The following is a 20,649-nucleotide window of genomic DNA, read 5'->3' on the forward strand; positions in this document are numbered from 1 at the left end:
TTTCACTTAAACAGTTTGATTTTTTATTTGCAAAGTACTTTCACAAAAGCTGAAAATGTATCATTTGCTAATGCTACAGTTGCATTTATTGATTTGTATGAGCTATCATATATTCTGAATCACAGTGGATTTGAAACTTGATTCATTTTATTTTGTTAAACTTCCTGTGCATCACTCAGTGACCTTAACATGGACCAAGACATAAACTTTATTACAAATCATCTTCTTGTTGAACATATCAAAGATCTTTATACAGTTATCAACACACCAGTAGGCACTATTGTTCCATCTTTCTTTTAGGGCTCGGCAGCATGTATGATATTTGTTATCAGTTGTTATCCCGATGACTATGTACCATCATGGCCATACTACCAAGCCCTTGTTTGAACCAGAAGTTGATTTGTATGATAAACAAAGACCATGAGATTAAAACCATTACATTTCAATCAATGCAGTAATGTTGTCAATTTTGTAGCCCTAAAAATTTGAAGCAGTGAAGGCTTTACAAACGGAAAGTGCAAAATAAAATCGATTTGAAAAGAACATTTCCGAGAGTTTAACTAGTGCTCACATCCAAACAGTGCATACTGCTGGACCAGCTCCTCCATGCCCAAACAGGTAGGCCTGTGTATGTCAGTCTGACACTCTGCTTCTGTGGGCCAGTACTCAATCCAGGTTCTTTCACCAAGTACATACTGAAACCTGAGGAGAGCAAAGGGAAAAAATGCTTTGGGTCTCAGTGTTGGCTTTAACACACGATAAAGAAAACCAAAAAAAACCAAAACAATATTATGATGGAACACACTCACAACACACATGCAAACTTAGGAAGGAACAAACTTACGATTGGTTTTGTTCATCTCTGTGAATATCTTTGGATGTCCCCATGATAAGGTAGGTTTTGCCTTCTGTCAGATCTAAAGACTCCCTGCAGTGCTGATAACTGAGGAATGCACGCACTTGATTCTGGGGACCTACATCATAACTTCCTGTGATGAAAATGCAGAAGAGAAGAGAGAAAGGACTCTTAAGGATTAAATGCATAACTAAAGGTGCAGTACAAAACATTAATGTTGTGTCCTCACATATTCAAATTGGAATCACACTTGGCTCAACATTTAGTAAATTTGAAGCTACAGCCAGCAGCAGGCTAACTTAGCTTAGCATTAAGATTGGAATATCTTAACCTTGCTCCATCCAAAGATAAGAAATTTAAACTTGTTTGTTGAATGCATACAAAAAAGGTTGATAGCAGTTGATATACCATGCACCCCATGTACAGAGGTTGTGTCCTCAATGCAGAGGCCCATGGTTTGAATCTGACCTTTGCTGCATGTCATCCCCCCCTTTCCTATCATCTCTATGAGTGCCATCATAAAGCCATTGAAAATCACAGTTCACTATTCATGGTTGGTTATGTACTGGACTTTTTCTTGGCGAGGACCAATTAATTATTTGAGTATCCACCGGTTATCTGTGATGGAGGCTGGCTAGCTGCAAGCCACAGCTTTATAGCGTATTTAGTGTAAACTATGTGACTGGTGACATTGTCTCATGTTTAGTATCGTTCTACAAGAAAGGGGAAAAACATGTTTCCTAAGCTGTCAAACATTTCCTTTGAATGACCCAAAATTTTATATATATGTAAATGAAAACAGTATTGCCCAGGGTATTTTAGAAACACTTTAGGGAAAACATAAGCGGATAGTACTAGGCAGTTCAAACATGAATACCCACCTTCCTTGATGACTTCCAGTACCCGCATGGTGTAAATGTCAGTGGACTGACTGTCTGTAAATTCCTCCAGCCTCACTTTGTACACTGAAGACAGACAAGTTGCAGATTGTTAGCTCACTTGCTTAACGCTCTGAAACTTTTTTTTTTTTTTGGATAAAAGTACTCGATAAATAAATCATTTACACTCTTACCAAAATCAATTTTGCTGATCGCAGTGCTCTCACAGGCCATAGCTGTGCGCTGTTCATTGCTGACCTTGCCCTTCTTCTGCATACTGCAGTTCTCTGGGAGTGTACAATAGGCATGTAGTAAATATACAATGCGATTGAATAGGCACATGTGGATGTGATGTTGATGGGTGAGGGCGGCTTTACATTTGGGTATGCTATGAGTTCTTTCTTCTTCTTTCTTTAGCTCAACCCAATTCCATGTCAATCTCCATCACCAGATCTTAAACTGGCACTTAACTGGTGGTATATCATCCTCCTGAGAATACAGCTGTTTATTACCCTCTGAAGGAAACTTTCAAAAGACTGAGAGAATATAATCCTGGGGATGTTATTGCATGTGACCATTATCTTTAGCCATATCAGCTGCTTGGCTCTAATGATGGCATTGTCTTTCAGTTGGTCTGTCAGTGGGTCTACCACTTTGGTCCAGACTCAAATGTCTCAACAAAGGACTGTATACATTTTCATGAAATATGGAAGGGATAGGATAAATTCTAATTATTAAGGCGAAGCCCTGACTTTTCCTATCACGCTACCAACACATTGACATTTTTTTTAATGACATGTATCTATTTGATGGATTGCAATGAAATTAAGTTAATTCATGTTCAGGGTACTTTATAATCACCTCTGACTTTTGTCATGCCATCATTGTTTAAAAAACTTAATTTGATAATGTCACGTTGTTAGTATTGCTATTGTCACATTTATCTTAAAGTGCTGCTGTGCATAGGTACAGCCTCTCAGAGCCAATTCCATACAGATAGACTCTTACGTCTTTCAGCTTTAGGTCACCCACTATTAATTAGGTACATCATACACTGCTGCAGTTTATACACAGTGCAGGACAAAACGATAAACAACCAATTCTTTACCTCCATGAAGCATTGTGTTGATATTCTGATTATGTGTTTGTTTAAGAATGTCAGAAGTAACAAATGTATGTGAGCAGAAGATGGATCAGGTCATCAGACATCATCCTGTTTACCTTCAGCACATGTGCATTCATCCCCTCTACAGAGCCGTAGAAGGTGTCCAGCTCTCCTCTCTGGATGGTAGAATTTCACACAAGGTGTCTCTGGAATGGGAAAGAGAGATATTGGAAAAACATCTATCTAACTTGGGAAGAATATCTGTCTTTCCTTTGAAACTTTGAACTTCATTGCTTAACAAGAAAGCTATCAATGTAAAGTTACTGATAATGTGTGAAAACCCTCTTGTGGACAGAAAGTATAACAACCATAGCAGTAGTGGTAGTAGATACTAGTATCGGCCGTGCATAAGCCTGTGTATACAGTGTGGAGGTACATAACAAACATTCCTAATGGAATTAATTTGAATGATAAAAATGTGAAAATGATTTTGATATGAAATAAAAAAAGGCATGACATTTGAACGAGATTACAAAGGAAGGTTCACAGCACTACTACTTATCCACTGCCTTAATCCAATATCCATTCTGCTCTGACGTCACTCACGTTCATAGTACTCATAGACAGACACAGCAGCTGGTTGTAAAACGCCCACTTTAAATGTCTGATGGATCCTAAATGTGATCTCTTCTGGTCGTGTGTGAGAGACCTGCAGAGAAGCGTAAAGAAAAGGTGAGATAAAGAGGGAAAGAACACGGCAGAGAGAACGAATATACCAGAAGGAGACACTGATGTCTCACCTTGTCCAGGTAAATGATGAGAGAGCCTTTTTCGGACAGTAGTGTGTTCATCTCATACTTTGAGATTATGCGGGCACGTCCTTTGGACAACTACACACACACACACACACACACACACACACACACACACACACAGAAATAGAAGCACGTATCAGAAAATACATCTTGTTTCTTCACTTTCAAAACATTTGTGGGTATGCCTGTATTAGTAAGAGCTCTTACTAAGTCCAGGTCATTTCTGTCAACGGTGAAGCCAGTTAACAAACCAATATCCAAGATAGTCATGGTTGCATCGCGCTCCTTGTCCTTATACCTGTACAGAAAATGGACAGCATAATCAAGATAAAAATTGGTGGAAATCTCAATCAGAAGAAGTTTATACAGCATATTTTTCTAATTCAAATAAACTTTGACATGGGGTGGAAAACAGGGCAGGGCAATTAGATATGACGTGAATAACAACAATAAGAAACAGAAAGGCAAGGAAGTAAAGCAATGTAGGGGCCTATCTGGTTTGATAACACTGGGCCTCATGCCCAACGTTATCAGGTAGTTAGAGTTATTGACTGTACTCACAAAACTTCTATCCTCAGCTTATAGCTCGTCTCAACTCCATCATTTTTATCTGTAGAAGAAAAAGATATGATATTTAGTTTGTTTTTCTCATGAAGCAAAAAAAAATTAAAATACTCAACAGGTTGATGGATAGGTGGCAGGAAAAACAGATGTGCAAACTAGCAAACAAAATGACCAGGCTTTTTTCCTTGGAGGTCCAAAACTGTCACTTGATGGGGGGCAATAATTAATTAGACATCCCACAAATTTCATTTTCGCCTTTTTTTTATTTTATTTTTTTTTACCTTTTTTACCTTAAACAGCATAAACAGTGTTTTTTTTAGTGTAATGTTTTGAAACACTGTTTTTGAAATGACATCCATTAAAGACATGTTACCTGGGATGAGCTGCACTGACATGTTAAACTTCTGACAGTCGCTCTCCTTTTCACTAGGCAGGGCGTAATAAAGTGACACCATCTGTGACATAGAAAAAATTGCATTTTAATATGTGAAAAGCCAACGTTAGGGCCCATGAAATAATATATAGTTATATATAATACACCATACACAATAAATATCGTGATATGTTGAAATCTCCTCAAAAGCACTCAAAAAACATAGGACTGAATGCCATGATCTAATATCACAATACTGTTTACCAAACAATTTGATATCAATAGCGACAATGTTAGGGTATGGTCTGGAAGAGTACTGTTACTTTCACACAGTATTAACAATGACATTTTTGATGAATGTTGCCCAGTCCTCAGTCTTATTCACATAGTCCTTACACAAGGTAAACAAACTTAACTCGACTTAACTTGTGGTTTGAACAGGACCCATCAATGAACAAAAGATCTCAAAACTAGTACATAAGTTACTTACTGTCACTGTTGCTTCTCCACTGCCTGTGGCAGTCACTGTCACATTCTCATTGATATCATTGGTCTGTGAGGATTTAGATATGCACACACACACACACACACGCACATACACACATGCACACACACACACACACACACACACACACACAGGGCTCAGTTGGAGAAATATACAACAAACAACTGTAATGATGACATTAATGAATGTTTTTTTTTTATGTGTGTTCTCACTTTAGATGTTCTCGTGGCGTAATGGTTATTCCTGTTGAAGTTGAACTTGTCAGGTTTTGACCTGCCTGGCAATAAAATGTCCACATCGAGATTATATTCTGGTTCTTTAGCACTGGCCCAGTACTCAGCTACAGCCTGATATACCATTATAGTAGCCTGGGGTGAAGAACAGTGACAGGTTAATAGGTTATCAGTCCAGATGAGCTAAAAAGATGTGCGCTAAAAACAGCTGGAGGTGCAGTGTCTGTTACCTGAGTTGATCCATAGCCTCCTCCCACCTTCTGCTGCTTGTTGAACCATCTGACAACAGGTCGGGCATCTTCAAATGCCTTTATCAGCAGGAAGCAAGTAAATTGTAAAATATTAAAAATAGAGATAAGTTATGACTTTGATAGTATTACTTCAGATTACAGTCAGTCTATTTCCAAAGCTATCATTCGAACTTTTACTGTAAATTAGTCTTCTACAGTTAAACTGCAATATATGCAATATTTGACGCCTGTCTGATACTAACAGGCTAGATGATATAATCTGTCTTTGGTTTTTATATCTCAAGTCTAAGTCTTTGCAAGTTTTCTGAATGTATGGTCTTTAATGCTCTGTGAATGCGTCAAGCTGCTGGAATGAATTAGCTAATTTCATTCATAAGACACATTTCACCTTTTGTTTCTAAACCCTCTGCTCTCTTAGTGAAGTAGCATGAATGATGTGTTCTATAGCATGACATCCTGGTGAAACTCAAGAGGGACATGCTCACCTTGGCCTTGACCAGAGCAAGAAGACCGTAAGCTGTGGCCTCCAGTGTGTAAACACGTCCCTTTGGTACTGGCCAGTGGGACATCTCTGATAAGGACACACACAAATAACTTTAGATTAGTATGCTTTGGTTTGACAGGATTAGTTCACTATAAATTCCCCAATCCCAAACTTGAAATATAAATTCTTAAGAAAAAGAAAAATGCAAAAGATAAAGTAAAATGTTCTCACTTTTTAGAATTTTAACTAATCTTTCTAACCTTGTATGGCCATTTGACCTTTTAGAGTCAAGATTCACATGAGAGCCGACTAATAAATGATTGTTATGGCCATAAAGAGATATCAATTATGGGGAGAGATAAAAAAAGAAAACATGTTTTAACTTACGCGCTTGACATAAACAAGCATTTTCTGATAAACATCCCTAAAATTTGGTTTTCAACTGCACAGGTTGAGAAATGAATGACACTGTCTGTTCTGGTGGTTAATCTCAATGAGAAAATAAATCAAACATATCTTTGGCAATTTTGTACTAAGTGGAAATCGTCTCATGATATAGATTGTACCAATGTTATAGTCGGCTCTAATGAACCCATTGTAGTAATTGCTGATTCAGATTCTCTACACCTGTGGACCGTTTCTGAATAAGACAAAAAATATTTCTGTGTGACGACACCTGGGGAAATAAAGTTGTAGAGGATCTCCCGGTTCAGTTTGTTTTCCTGGGCGAGAGCATAAGACGTCATGGCCACAGCATATGGGTTGGTGAGGGCGGGCAGGCGCTTCTCCAGGTAGGCCACCGCTTTGTCTATACCACCTGGCAGACTCTGGACAGAAGGTGACAAAAACATGGGAAAATGAGAGGAAGTAGAGAAAAGTGTTACCATAAAAGTCTGTCATAGTGTTAAGGTGATTGTAATCCATCTAATTTGAATGCACGCTTCTGTTCAGGAATGCTGTAGTAAGAAATGAATCGATTTTAGTGTATGGTGACAGGATTTACTCCGTGGAGTCAAAGTTCATAAAGACACATTTCTCAAGAAATGTTGGAAATGAAAACATGCTGTCCAAAAATCTGAACAAATGTAGCTTAAGCAGCCAAGTTATGTTAGGACGAAACAGCCTACATATAACATTGCAGTTACCAGCTCATGGAGCAAATGTTAGCTTAATTAGATATCGAGCAACAGCTGACAAAATCTGTCGACCTTTGGTCTTCTCCGACGCACCTGTCAACCCTAAGGTGTGCAAAGTTGCACTCAGCAGCTAATGGCTATAATGTCTGAAATGAAGGACTCACAGCTGGAAGATTTTAAAGTGTTAACCCTGCCACTGATACCATTGTAAATTGCATGATTTGCCCTGAATGAACTGACAGCCTGATGGGGCAGCACTACACTGGGGGCAGGCTCAGCAAATGGTCAGTTCCTGACTATGTCTTTGTTTCGCCCATCATTGAAGTGAGTACATAAAGACATAAACAGTGAGGTTAAAAGATGAAATGATTTCACGAGTTTAGGTACTCACATTGACAGTAGCAGCACATAGTGTGCGTGACTCCTGCATGGCAATGAGGCAGAAAGCCGTCATGGAGGCGTCCGAATCTGCACCACGCACATCACCCTACACAAGCACACACACAAACATGTTTCTGGACACATGACATTTAATGAAATGCAATTGCTATTTTATCAGCATTTAGTTAAAGGGAGACAATGTAGTTTTGAAGAAGAAATTCAGACTCAGAATTTTAATATTTACAATATCAATGAGGTAATAATACAAACTCACAAATATTTAGTTTTTCCATAAGTGAATAAACAAGCTGTTGTCAGTGGAAAATAAGGTTCCTGGAACACTGTTTAGAGCTAGAAAAGTGGCAGGGTCCGCCAAATATAAACAAAGTAAAACAGTATGAAGCTGTGCTGTCCTGTAAGGTTAGTTTATTTATTCAGTTTGTTCAGGTATAAAATTTCAATCAATGAAGATTTTTCTCAACTGATTAAACTTTCTTCTCCAAAACTAGATATTGCACCTTTAAAAAGTAATGTGAATGAAATCACGTACAATCATCTCTCCATGGTAGACCTTTCCAACTTCTCGAAACATGCCGTCAGGTTGCTGTGCATTGAGAATCAGAAACTTGACAGCGTCACAGATGACGTGCCTTTGTACTGCCACCAGATTGTTGGCCATGGCAAACACCTTGGTAACATAAGCTGTCAGCCTTTGAGAGGAGCGGAGAGGCTGTTATGGTATATTTTCATTTATTTGCACATGAAATACACCCATAGTCGTGATGTAAGTTAGCGGAAGACATGCACACATTAAGCCATGAGTTCATGAAGGTCTTTATGCCTCACCAGGAGCTGCTTTTGTGTTTGGCCCACACAGCAAAAGACCCGTCATCTTTACGGTAGGCAAGCTGATTTGTGTAGCCTGGGCATGAACAAAACACACAACCATTTTATGTACTGCCATTCACCTGAATCCTAGTGTCTCTTCCTTGGACCTCTGGTCTCCAGCAGTACATAAACTTTACAATCCCACACAGAGAACCATCATTAAGATATTTGTAATCTGTGCAAATAATTACACCTGTGTGTGCTTACCGGTCTTGATGTGTTGAAGGGCTTCGGCGCGTTTTTGAAATCCAACAGCTTCCCACTGATTGGTTTTGTCCAAATATGTGGCTGCAATGACGGGTAGAGTCATGCGGATCATGTTCTGTTCTCCACAGCCTGCGGGCTGTTGGATCAGAGTACCCATTGATTGTCCACCAACAGCGTTCTCCACCAGTGCAGATACTTGTTCTCTCCCTGCATGCAGACACAGAAACAGAGACTTTAAAATATATATTAAAGTCTTAAAAATATCATAAAACAAAAGGAAAGAAACAACTAAACAAATAGGCAAATGTCCCTTTTTGAGGACTAGGGTCATGTATCACCTACCGAGCCTAAATAACACAGCATATCTCACCTGTCACAGAGATCTGTGTGCTCGTAGGTGTGTTTGGAGCCAAATCTTTTTTAGGAATTTCACTGTTAATAACTTCTTTTTGGATACCACCTGAAGGGAAAAACAGTGAAAGAGTTGTGAGATCAGTTAACAAGTGATGAATGCATAATATTTTTAAATTACCCAACAACTTAGGATTGTAATGGGTGAACTCACCTACACCTTTATTAGCTGGGTCGAGAGTTACAATCTTAGGAGATTTAATCAGTACACCTTGAGGCTGTGAAATGAACAGTTAAGACAAACATTAGAAAACAAATCTATGTCTTTGTCCTATTTACAAAATAAACAAAATAGAGCCTTTTTTTGCGTAAACCCAACTAAAAATGTATTTTTCAAACTTAGCACTTTCACTTCCTAAACTACATCATTTTGATCAGTTGTGTATACATATATATATATATATATATATATATATATATATATATATATATGTGTGTGTGTGTGTGTGTTTTGTGGTCCTTATTTTATAATAGCCCATGGCCCTTTTAGTTTCATAAATAGCCTGAAGTAAGTTGTTGTATTTGTGTTTTTCTTTATAACATAGATGGAGGTTAATGTAATCAGAATTGAAAACTTTCAGAGATAAGACTGATTCATTTGATGTGAATAATTTTCCTCTAAATTAATTATCAGTGGGGGTGGAGCCTCTTCTAATGAGAGCTTAATAATATTCCATATAATAAGTGAGAACGCTACGCTAGTCATCCACCGTTCAATGTGGTATAAGAAAGCTGTGTTTAAGAGGTATAAGATGGTATAAGATTATGTTTCTCTTACCACCACCCGCAGCATCCTCATGATCCCATCATTGAGTGAAGAGTCTTTGACAGCTGCTTTGACCTCTATGCGGTATTGTCCTTGCTTCATAGGAATAATGATGAAGGGTACAGATCGAGTAGTTTGGGGGCCAACTTTGACTTCCTGACGATACTTCCCACGTTTAGAGGCTGAACTGCACACATCTACCTCCTCAATCAGATCCACACGCACCTTGAAAACGACGTGAGAAGAGATGGAGAATGAGACTGAGGATATACTTGTGGTAGATCAAAAAAGAAGACCTCCCATAGAGTGGGTAATCAGGATCAAAATTACATTACAACATTAGTATTGCTTTAGGTCACATAATAATGATGCATCTTTACTTTGAACAAATGTAATGCTTTACATTGTTTCCTAGAAAGTGACGGAATGTAACTGGATACATTTACTCAAGCACTGTACATAGGTATATCTTAGTGCTAATTGCACTTTGTTCTCTTTCCATTGTATATTAATTTTCTGCTACTTTACACTCCCCCTCAGTTAGAGCTCTGAAGGAAACACCTGGTGAAAATAAAAAAGAATATTTATTATCTGAATAATGGAATTGCAGTCTCTGAACTGAAGACACTTTGTTGTTGTTGTTTGTTTTTATGATAATGTTACCATAGACATGTGGTCTGTTACCAGTGATTGCAGAAATCTGCCTGGACTCATGTTTGATTCCTGACCTGAATTATAATCCCAATCTGCTTTATGAGGCAAATATTGGGTTTTGCAGATGCATGATGCATCCAAACCAATTTACGTTTGTAAATCAGTTAATTTTATTGGCAAGTGGTTCAGAATGCTGCAGCTAGAGTCTTAAGACAAACAAGAACATTTGATCTTATTACATCAATCCTATCATCTCTGCTCCCAATACATATAAGATCAGACTTTAAGGTGCTGCTGATGACATAAAAGAACAGTACACGGCCTTGCCCAATCATACATGTCAGATCTCATTACACCATGTATTCCAACTCGTGCATTACGCTCTCAAAATTCAGGGCTCATGACGGATCCCAGGATAATTAAGAAAACAGCTGGCTGCAGGGCTTTTTCCTGTCAGGCTCCCTTCCTCTGGAATAACCTCCCAGCTGACATCGGACAACCTGGCTCTATTGATGCCTTTAAACCTAAACTCAAAACTCACTTCTTTGATTGAGCCCTTAATTAGCCCTTGATGTCGATTGCTAGCTTCTTCAGTGGGTCGGTGTCAGTCTCAATGAGTTCCTAGTATTAAAATTGACTTAGTCCTGCCGACGAGAAACAATCTGTTTATTCTGATCAACACTGCACTTCTCCAATGTTTGTTTTTGTTTTCTGTTCCCACAAACTGCAAGCTGTGTCACTCTTTACACTCTCTGTTGGTTTCTCCTCCCCCTCTTCTTTCTCCTGGATTGTCACACCCACATGCCTCTTGGAGGTGGACAGGAGGTCATGTGGCTCGGGCACCACTTAATGATGCCCCGTCCTGCTCAGTCGTCTCCTGGATCCACTCACTTTACACAGAATTTGTATCAGACATTCTGTCAATGTAACTTGTAAACTGTGATTTGTTGCTCTTTTTCTGTACACGTAACATCTATTGCATGTCTGTCCATCCTGGAAGAGGGATCCCTCTTTTGTGGCCCTTCCTGAGGTTTCTTATCCTGTTAAAAGGGTCTTTCTTTCTACATCAACATGGCATGGATGTTGTTCACTGTACAGATTGTAAAGCCCACTGAGGCAATGTGATCGCGATTTTGGGCTATATAAATAAAAATTGATTAGATTGGGAAAAATGCTGTCCAATACTGCCAAAATAATCAGTGAAAACTGCAATTCATTTTATGCCCTTTGGATACTAAAATACATTTATTGTCAGAAAATGTGTATCTTTAAACTTATGTATGTATGTAATGGGTGCTTGTATAGCTGGTACAGAGGGTGACCCATGTACCAGAGGCTGACTCCTCAGGAGTGGCCCTGATTCGAATTTGGCCTGTGGCCCTTTACTGAACATCTTCCTTCACTCTCCCTCCCCGATCTCCTGCTACTCTTTAGGATGTTCTGTCAAATAAATGCTAACCAGCACAAAAAACAATCTTTAAAGATAGGGAATTAGGATACTTAAAAGTACATTTTATATTAGATCCTTTAAAGCTTAAGTCATGTCTTATTTGTATAAGTGACCTTCTCTTTTACCAGTAGTAATATTTCATGAGAATATATTTTACTCAAGATTGACGTAACGTCTTAACTTAAAGATTGATGTACTTTGGGTAATTTGAATGGAAGAGCACATGTAAATATTATAGTACAGTTACCTCAGTTCTGAGGCTGCTATCTCTTTGAGCTGCTATTAATCTTATGAAAGCCTGGAGAAAGGGTCTCATTTATTCTCTTTTTTCCCACAATTTGTATGTCAGTACCAGTGTTATTAGTCCAAAAATTAAAAAAATATAGTCAAAGCATAGCCCGGACTTACAGTGACAGGATCAGGGCTGTAGTTGTGAAGGATTGCCTTGACTTCTATCTGCTCTCCTCGGACAGCTGAGTAGGGCAGCCTGAGATCAATGAAGAATTCCTTCCGGACAATTACCTCTAATGGTTCACCAACACAGATACCTTAAAGATAAGAGGGATAAAAAAGAGAGTGATAAAAAAAGAGAAAGAAAAAATAAAAGTGTAGAGTGGGAGACAGATTTAATTTGCTGAATATTCACCATGAGTTCTTGACAGACTTATTCCAGTGAACTGCCAGGTTGTGATTGAGTCTTGCAAAGGAACATTTTTCTCAAATGTTGTGGTGTCACTGAAATGAAAGAAAAGCGTTGGCAAAATAAATACATGATATGTAATTTCTTTCACTAGAGGTCTCTCTATCAAAACACAACAAAAGATGTTTGGCGAGTGTTGTGTGTGGGGGGGGGGGGGGGGGGGGGGCGGAATTGGGAGGCAGAGATGCTGTTCAGCTGTTCAGAGCCAGCCAACACTGGAGAAAGAGTTGAGTGTAGACACAGACCTTATGAAGGAATAAACACCCACATCACATTGGATTCTGCTCTGATCTGGAGCTTGCCGATGGGGGGAGAGCTCCGAGACTACTTTTAAAAAAAAAATGATATATATATGTTTCTTTTTGGATTAAAAAGTCGAGAATTTGCTCCTGTTTATCAACCTGACGGCAGCAGTGATCTGCGAAGCTGACATACATTATCAGCATTCAGGCTCTGTAATTCTGACTGCCAACTGGAGCTGGAGGAAAAATGTACTTTACATCATGAATGTAACTTTACAGAGAGATCAGGAGGAAACAAGGGAGAGAATCAGAGTCTCTGGTGAGTGCTGAGTTGGGAGAGAGGCTGACCTGAATTCACACGAAGATACACACATCTTCAGTGTGTTCTGTTATTCACTAGCTTATGGCTAATGTACAGTAAAGGAATGTGGCATATTGGGGCGAATAAACACTTACCTAAGTAACATGAATAAACACAACTGATCCCATGGTTTAACATATGAGGAACGGCTCGCTCCTGGTGAACAACCATTGAAACCAATAAACCACCATTGCTGATGAAAATCTATCTTAATGTTCACAGACAAGGTTATCTAGTCATGCTTGCCAATTTCCATATCAAGGAAGGAGCAACCAACTAAGACGCACTGTTAGCATTGGTGAACTTGGGGCTGGGTTTGAACATTGTTGGAAACATTTGGGATAACGTATGTGCACAACAAAAAGCTCTAGTCATTTTGACTAATTTAGAATTTGTATATGACTATGCCTTTAAATGTTAGTGTAAATGTAGTGTACAGGTTTCAGTTATCTCACCAGTTTGGTGTTTGTCGGGGGCAAGCAGGCAGCTTGATATCTGACCACAGCCAACTTTCAGGAAACTGGGTGCGCGAAGTGATTTCACTGCTGTCCATGTAACTGTTGTCATCTTCTTCACCTATAGTGTCATATAAAAGGTTATTATATAACATTGGAGGGCAGTGATTTTTCATACTACCAGTATGACCATGGATAGAAACCACCCTCCCTCGTCCCTTGTATCCGTCTCTTACTTCGAGCCAGTTGGAGGCTTTCCTCATTCCTGTCAGCTAGCTGGTTTTCCATCTCCTTGCAGCAGTGCAGGAAAGCCTTGACACAGGCTGCACCGTCCCCAATGTACTCACTGCGTGTCTCACAGGAGTACGAAAGAGGGGTTTTCATCATGCCATCCGAACAACATTCACGCTCGAGTGGGTCTTCAAATTTAGACACTGGAGAGAAAGTGGGTTGTGGGGAGAGACAGAGGTGTGAACGTATTGAGTACAAAAGAGGGGTGTAATTAGAGGGTGACGGAATGTCTTGGCCCTTCATCATCCTCTGTTTTAGACCGACCTTCTGTAATGAGTCGTGAGTCTTGATCAGCATGGAAATTGTTTGGTCCCTTCCTATTTCTACCAGCTGAGAAATATTGCTAAATTCAGGCTTATTGTGCAAAGAGCTCAGTTGGAGTTGGTATATTCATGCTCTCTCTGCTTGATTACTTGTACATCTCTTCTCACCTGTTTTAGCAAGCCGTCCATAATCTGCTTAAAAGTGGTCCAAAATGTTTCTGCCAAGCTCCTCACCAGGTCCGCCAAAGGATCTGTGTCACAGCAGACCTTATGCCTTGTATGTCTTATGACACTGGCTGCCCACCAAATTAATTTTAAGATTTTAAGATCCTTGTAATCACATTTAGAGCCTTGCACATTGGGACACCTGCCTATATCAAATAGCTACAGCTGCCATATAACAAAAGTAGAACTCTGAGCTGCTCTGATGGGTCTGTTAACTGTTCATCGCTCCAGGCTGCAGCAAAAGGAGATTTTTAAGGTAGTAGCTACTACACCCTCGAACGCTCCTGTTGGACCTGCACTCTGTGGACACAGCTTTAAGAATCAGCTTTGGCCCCCTTATTATGATTATGAGTATGATTATTGTAGGAACCCGGCCCATGCTGTTTCCTAGCAGGAGGCCTGGCTGTGGGTCTGCGTGAACTCCCCCTCCTCTTGGACCCTTTCTGGTCCTTTATCACGAGGGTCTGCTTCCCCTTTTCTAATTCTCTCCCCTCTCAACCTCATGACAAAATCATCTCTTATATTATAAACTCTGACTACCAAACAAAAGCCTATCTGTGGACTAACTATCCCTTCACCCAATTTCCGGTTAGAAGGACAAGAGCCATACGTCAAAGATAACCACCAGCATCCGACTGTCCCATGTCACCGTGAAATCAAGGATCGTAAAAGAGAGCCATAAACATTTCCATACCAGCAGAAGTGAAAAGAATCCTGATTTATTTCCTGATCCAGTACACATATAAACTGAGACCTAACCTTTGCCTTAATGATATATTTTTCAACAGGAGGACCAGATCTACATTTTAATATGTTTATTATCTTCCTGATGTAATCCTAACCCAATTTATAAATTTCTGAATTAATACCTGAATAAGTGATGTAGCCACAGTGCCACCTTGTGGTAAGCTTCGGTATAGTTCCCAGAGGACTTTCTTAAGTAATGTAGCCTAATCTATAATCTTGTTTATCTATACTTTTCTCTTACCTCCGATATATGTTTTGAATGTATAAATCAACACTGTATGAAACAGGTTTGAGCCATCAATGCTGGCGGGGGTTATGTATCCGTGTGTTGCATGTATTATAACTGATTATTCCTTTTTCCTATTAAGCAATTTCGTTTATTTCCTTTTATTCATGTAACCAAAAGGTTTATGTAAAAACCATGGTGGATTTAAGTGAACAGTCAACCGCGATCTTAAAACTTTCAGAAGGATAGTTTAATTCGCAATAATTGATAAGTCCGAGATTCGATCTGTGACATCACCGGAGGAAGCGACTGGCCAAGCCGCTCCCCGGACCTGCCTACAACTAAGCCTTAAAAGACGGACACATCTTGTCTCTCACTCTTTTGCTTTCTTGTTTTTACGCTCGTGTTTTTCCCTTGTTTTTCTTCTTACTTCTGCACTTTTGCTACACCGCGTAACTCTTTTATTTTTCAACATTTGATTCCGTGCCTTGCTTAGTTTTTGCGACCTGCTCTGAAGAATCTGAACCACTAGTTGCATATTCTTCCAAGTGATGATTTTTGCTTTTAAGAAAACTTTTATTTTGAAAACGTAAGCAAGGGCGAAAATACTTTCCTTTGTTTTTATATATTACTAAAGTATCGTGTTCAAACTCAGAAGAAGCCATTTTTGTCTATTCTTGTATTTAGTGACTAGGGAAGATTCGCCGGCCAACGTTTCATTCTTCAGTTAATTCTAAACAAGAAGTCAAATCCATTAATAAGTCAAAGCTAAATCTTCACCACTCCAAAGAGACTCTGAGTAAGACGCTGATCATACATCAAAAGTCCGGTACAGAAATCGAACTGTTCAAGAGGCCGGAACAGCATATCCAGCTGACCAGAGAAGTCGACATCCAGCCGAGCCGACCGCCCGCCGCGCACTCAAACGGAATCCCGTTGGACAGAAGAGCGACGTCACGGGGAATCCCCGCGTCACTGGCCTGCTGCCAAACAGCTGTTGCCTTTGCAGCCAAGACGAGAGAGGATCAGAAGGACACCTTGCGGACCTCTTCTTCTACAAACAAGTAGGCTGAAATCTCTGCACACAGCTGGAGTCAGAAAGATCAGAGTTGGTGTCTATAAAGCTTCGACTTCCACCTTATAAGCTCATAGATAACTTCTCATATCGTACCAGTAGGATAGGAAGTACTCCCGTGATTTTATGAATGAACGGAGGGCTACACTCAAATCCACCATCGTTTAGAAGTCAATTGTTCAATAACTCACTCCCACAATCTTCACCTTTTCTGTTACTTGTTATTACTCATTTGAATTATTATCTCATATCATTTACTCTGCATTTATTTAGTTAATAAACATATTTAACCTTATGTCGTTGTCTGTGCACGTTTAATTTGAAGAGAAAATCGATGGAGACGTGGAAAGAAGTCACTGCTTCAGATTAAGAGACTGATTAAATTGATTTCAACTGTTTAAGCCAAAGTTGAATTTGAATAATGTCCTTCGGATTATTCATACTAGTTTAACAAACGAAGGTGGTGTCCCGTACAAGACTGTGAATAATTACCAGTAATTAATTAACCCTTTTTCTATCATGTGATAGTCTCCTACATTATTATGATTATGATTACTATTATTATTATTATTATTATTATTATTATTATTATTATATGCTGAAGTCTACTCTTTTGCTACAGCTGCATCTCCATAAAATTCTGGCAAACCGATCATTGCTGGTTGAGTCAAAACACATCACCACCCATGTACCAGCATGGCAATGTCACCACAGACACCACGTTTAAAACATCTGTTACTGCAAACTACGGCACAATATTTATCCAGGGGTTACAGGATTGGGTAAGGGCTTGAATGTAACCATGTTCATTCAAAAGTTTTATAGTCCAGCTTTAAAATGAGGAAACTAAGAAATAGAATATTTTCCTCTAGTTCAAGATACTATTTGTATGACAGTTGATCTTTGAGTCTAATTCCCAACTCGTCGCTTTTGGAGGATGGCCACCTCAAATTACAACCCCAAAAATCAGTTTAGATTCAAAAATCATCTTAATCTTACAAATAGGAGCTTTAAGTCATCTACATTTTAGTAGCATCCCCTCCATCCTTAGACTATTGATTTGGAAAAACAGAAGACTCTTAACATAGAAAGGACAGAAATACACACAGGTAGACCTGCTGAAGGGCAAGGAAAGAAAGATCCCTCTCATTTGAAATTGAAGAAAGACTAGTCAGCTCATAGTGTCACTATCTTTTCAATAATATATGGCATTTGAATGAAATTATTGGAGAAGTTGAAAACAAAAAGTGTCCAGAGAGCATGACCTGTGAGGTAGAAGATGACTGAGTACATGGTTAATGGCTAGCTTAGAGCTGCGGTTCTTACCTAAGCTGGTTGTGACGTTCATTATTGTGTTGGATCGTTTCCTTCTGCTCCCGCTGCGGGCCTGACATTTCAATTCTGGAAACACAACAGAGACTTGCTCTTCAACAGAACCCAACAGGTTTATATATAGACTTTGGTTTTGCATAGTATAGTTGATGTGATGCTCTTAAATGCCCAGTGTGTAGAATTTGCCAGGATCTATAGGCAGAAATGGAATATAATATTGAGAATTATGTTTTTCACTTATATCTTGTGAAACTACAACTCGTTGTGCTTCAGGATGAACAGACTCCAAGAACACATCCATAATGACAACTTGATACTTAAAACTCCACCAACTTTACACATAAAAGCAACATTATTATAACTTTTTTCCTTACAATATCAGCTCCATAATCATGTTGATTGTACAGTGTGTTGTAACTGGGTGAATGGTGTATCTGTCTGAGCCACTTCCTCCCTCCCCCCACTACTTGTTTCCGCACATTGTAGCTTCAGTGAGAGGGTAGTAGGATCACGGTGTTATATACATGTTTACTTCAACATACAAGTTTTTAAAGGAGTCATCACCTAGTTTTTTACATATCCAGTCCCTCTTGGATCGCTTTGGATCAATTCTTAAAACTTATTAGAACATTTAAAAAAAAAAAAAAAATCAAACGTAGAGCTTGTTCTGACACTTTTTCATACCGCGACTTTCTCACGCGAGATTATGCGCGAGGTTTTGACTGGTCCGGATGTGCATTGTATTAATATGTAATGAGGCACGCGTTGATTGGCCGCAGGAAGGACAGAGCCGGAATGGGGGGCGAGCCTGCATGCACACGGACTCCAAAACATAAACAGCCCCCTGTCATGGCGCACACACTAAATGACGAACCTTACGGAATTCAGGCATTTACGTACGAGCCGGAGTCGGAAACCAAACGGGAGAGTGAAGAGGCAGAGACGGTGGAAGAGACACGTTTACAGCAGGATGTCTCTGAATGGTAAATTCTTTTTTTTTTCCTTCTTACTTTTCACACTCGTGTTTTACATGTAAGACTTGAGTTTTAATGCTGGCGGTCACGATGTATGGCGTGAAAATGACAGAGAAATAAGCAGATTCGGCGTGCTCACTCTGGCTGAGGACGGCTGTGAGCCGATGCTTATGCAAGTAGCCTCCTGTGGTAACGTCACCACAGGAGCAGAGTCAAAATCTCGCGCTTTAGGAACGCGCACTATTGTGCACTATTCCTGTTCGGAAAAAGAGCCAAAGTGAAAAAAATAAGCCACTTTCAAACTCCAGCTTTTCAGGCAAGTTTCAACAGAGGTCCAACACCAATATGCATGATTTAACGAGAGAAATTGTGATTTCCGGGTGATGACTCCTTTAACACATAACATTGTTTTGACGCCATGAATTCTGATTACATATTACATCTGGCAAATTGTTACAGACTTGGATTTGTTTTTATGGCTGGGGGGCACCAAACCCCCAATTTTCTACATCATGTTGCTTTAAAGTGTGCTACAGGTCTTGGTGAGTATGACTGCTTATGTAAAAAGTAATATAAACAATATTGAGTAGAGAAAGCTGCATGTAATCTGATTAATTTCCTCCAGTGATTTACTCAATGGCTAGTTGCATTGTGGGTAATGTAGGTAGCAAGTTTGGAAAGCAGTCCACTGGTTTAAGATTGCACTCCTATGAGACTGTTAGAAGCACTGTGGACAGTTCAAAAATGAATGATCATAATCAAGCGAAATGGCGTTTTTTGGCGCCTATATTACCCAGGATTTTATTTGCCTTTCAGGCTTAAATAGACAAGGTTGGTGATACTATCTGGACCTCTTCCAATGATAAGTAAAGATACATTTTCTGAATTCACTAATACTCTGCTGGCCAGATGGTAATTTTGTCAGGCTGGAGGACAATCACTTTCCCATACGTTTGGAGGGGGAGTTGTACGATGAGGGGTATTCAGTTGGTTGTGATCTGCATCCTTATCACTCACTATATGCCACTAAATCCTACACACTGGACCTTTATAATCAAAGGTAGGTCATTTATCTGATTGTTCATCTGGACCTAGTGTGGGTATGAGATAAAAATGGATGTACAGTGGCACACCTCATTTGTTGAAATTGCAGTACATTGTGTTTATTTGCAACATTGACAAATGCTTATTCAGTAAAACACGTTAAAGCTTTAGCTATCATAACAGACCTTACAAAATGGTCAGTTCAACCAAAACCAAAGTATCCTACTTAACTCTTAATGGTATTTGGCAGTTGTTGTTTTTTTTAATTGCGATGTGCCAAAAAATATATTGTTATATTGTTATAAGAGTGAAACATTATACTGATTAACTGAGCAGTAATAAGTCATTTCAGGAACAGTGTCTCCAAAACGATCTGAATGGCATTATGTCCTTAAGTAGACACTTATACCTGAAAAAAATTAAATCCCAAACTTTGACACCTACCTCTCCTTAGAAATAATATGTCAAAACCTAAAGAGCGGTATGTTCAGTGGAGGGAAGGGTAAAGTAGGGTTACCTTGTCTGTAGGGAGTCCCAGAGGCCGTGTTGGACTCAAACAACAGCCCAGCATCGAAGAACACACTCATACCGTCCTTTCCTCCACCTGGTGTGCAGCCTGTATCATACTTCTCTACAATGTCCCACACCTGAGCAAACAGGAAGTCGTTCACACACAGAAATAGAAAAGGAAAACATATAGAGATACCATATGTAATCTAGACAGACATATCTGTAAACTCACATGATAGTTTCGATA

General features: G+C 39.3%; 1 protein-coding gene across 1 annotated transcript in view; it reads right to left on the reverse strand.

Annotated features, from left to right (window-relative positions):
- LOC115582848 (complement C3-like) overlaps window positions 1–20,649 on the reverse strand; it is a 36,706-nt gene continuing 16,057 nt past the window's right edge. Inside the window, exons 16-43 of the mRNA XM_030419070.1 lie at window positions 20,410–20,539; window positions 17,869–17,943; window positions 13,952–14,149; window positions 13,716–13,836; window positions 12,604–12,692; window positions 12,366–12,505; window positions 9,866–10,078; window positions 9,242–9,305; window positions 9,047–9,136; window positions 8,677–8,883; window positions 8,428–8,503; window positions 8,132–8,291; window positions 7,592–7,687; window positions 6,741–6,891; window positions 6,066–6,151; window positions 5,560–5,637; window positions 5,309–5,464; window positions 5,082–5,144; window positions 4,592–4,673; window positions 4,216–4,264; window positions 3,862–3,952; window positions 3,640–3,729; window positions 3,446–3,548; window positions 2,956–3,045; window positions 1,929–2,021; window positions 1,738–1,821; window positions 845–989; window positions 1–702 (exon numbers count right to left, since the gene is read on the reverse strand). Of these exons, the coding sequence (XP_030274930.1) occupies window positions 561–702; window positions 845–989; window positions 1,738–1,821; window positions 1,929–2,021; window positions 2,956–3,045; window positions 3,446–3,548; window positions 3,640–3,729; window positions 3,862–3,952; window positions 4,216–4,264; window positions 4,592–4,673; window positions 5,082–5,144; window positions 5,309–5,464; window positions 5,560–5,637; window positions 6,066–6,151; window positions 6,741–6,891; window positions 7,592–7,687; window positions 8,132–8,291; window positions 8,428–8,503; window positions 8,677–8,883; window positions 9,047–9,136; window positions 9,242–9,305; window positions 9,866–10,078; window positions 12,366–12,505; window positions 12,604–12,692; window positions 13,716–13,836; window positions 13,952–14,149; window positions 17,869–17,943; window positions 20,410–20,539 (3,162 nt within the window). The 3' untranslated portion in view covers window positions 1–560. The remainder of the gene's footprint in view (window positions 703–844; window positions 990–1,737; window positions 1,822–1,928; window positions 2,022–2,955; window positions 3,046–3,445; window positions 3,549–3,639; window positions 3,730–3,861; window positions 3,953–4,215; window positions 4,265–4,591; window positions 4,674–5,081; window positions 5,145–5,308; window positions 5,465–5,559; window positions 5,638–6,065; window positions 6,152–6,740; window positions 6,892–7,591; window positions 7,688–8,131; window positions 8,292–8,427; window positions 8,504–8,676; window positions 8,884–9,046; window positions 9,137–9,241; window positions 9,306–9,865; window positions 10,079–12,365; window positions 12,506–12,603; window positions 12,693–13,715; window positions 13,837–13,951; window positions 14,150–17,868; window positions 17,944–20,409; window positions 20,540–20,649) is intronic.

This window comes from Sparus aurata, chromosome 1, assembly GCF_900880675.1.
Source record: "Sparus aurata chromosome 1, fSpaAur1.1, whole genome shotgun sequence".
Classification (NCBI taxonomy): domain Eukaryota; kingdom Metazoa; phylum Chordata; class Actinopteri; order Spariformes; family Sparidae; genus Sparus; species Sparus aurata.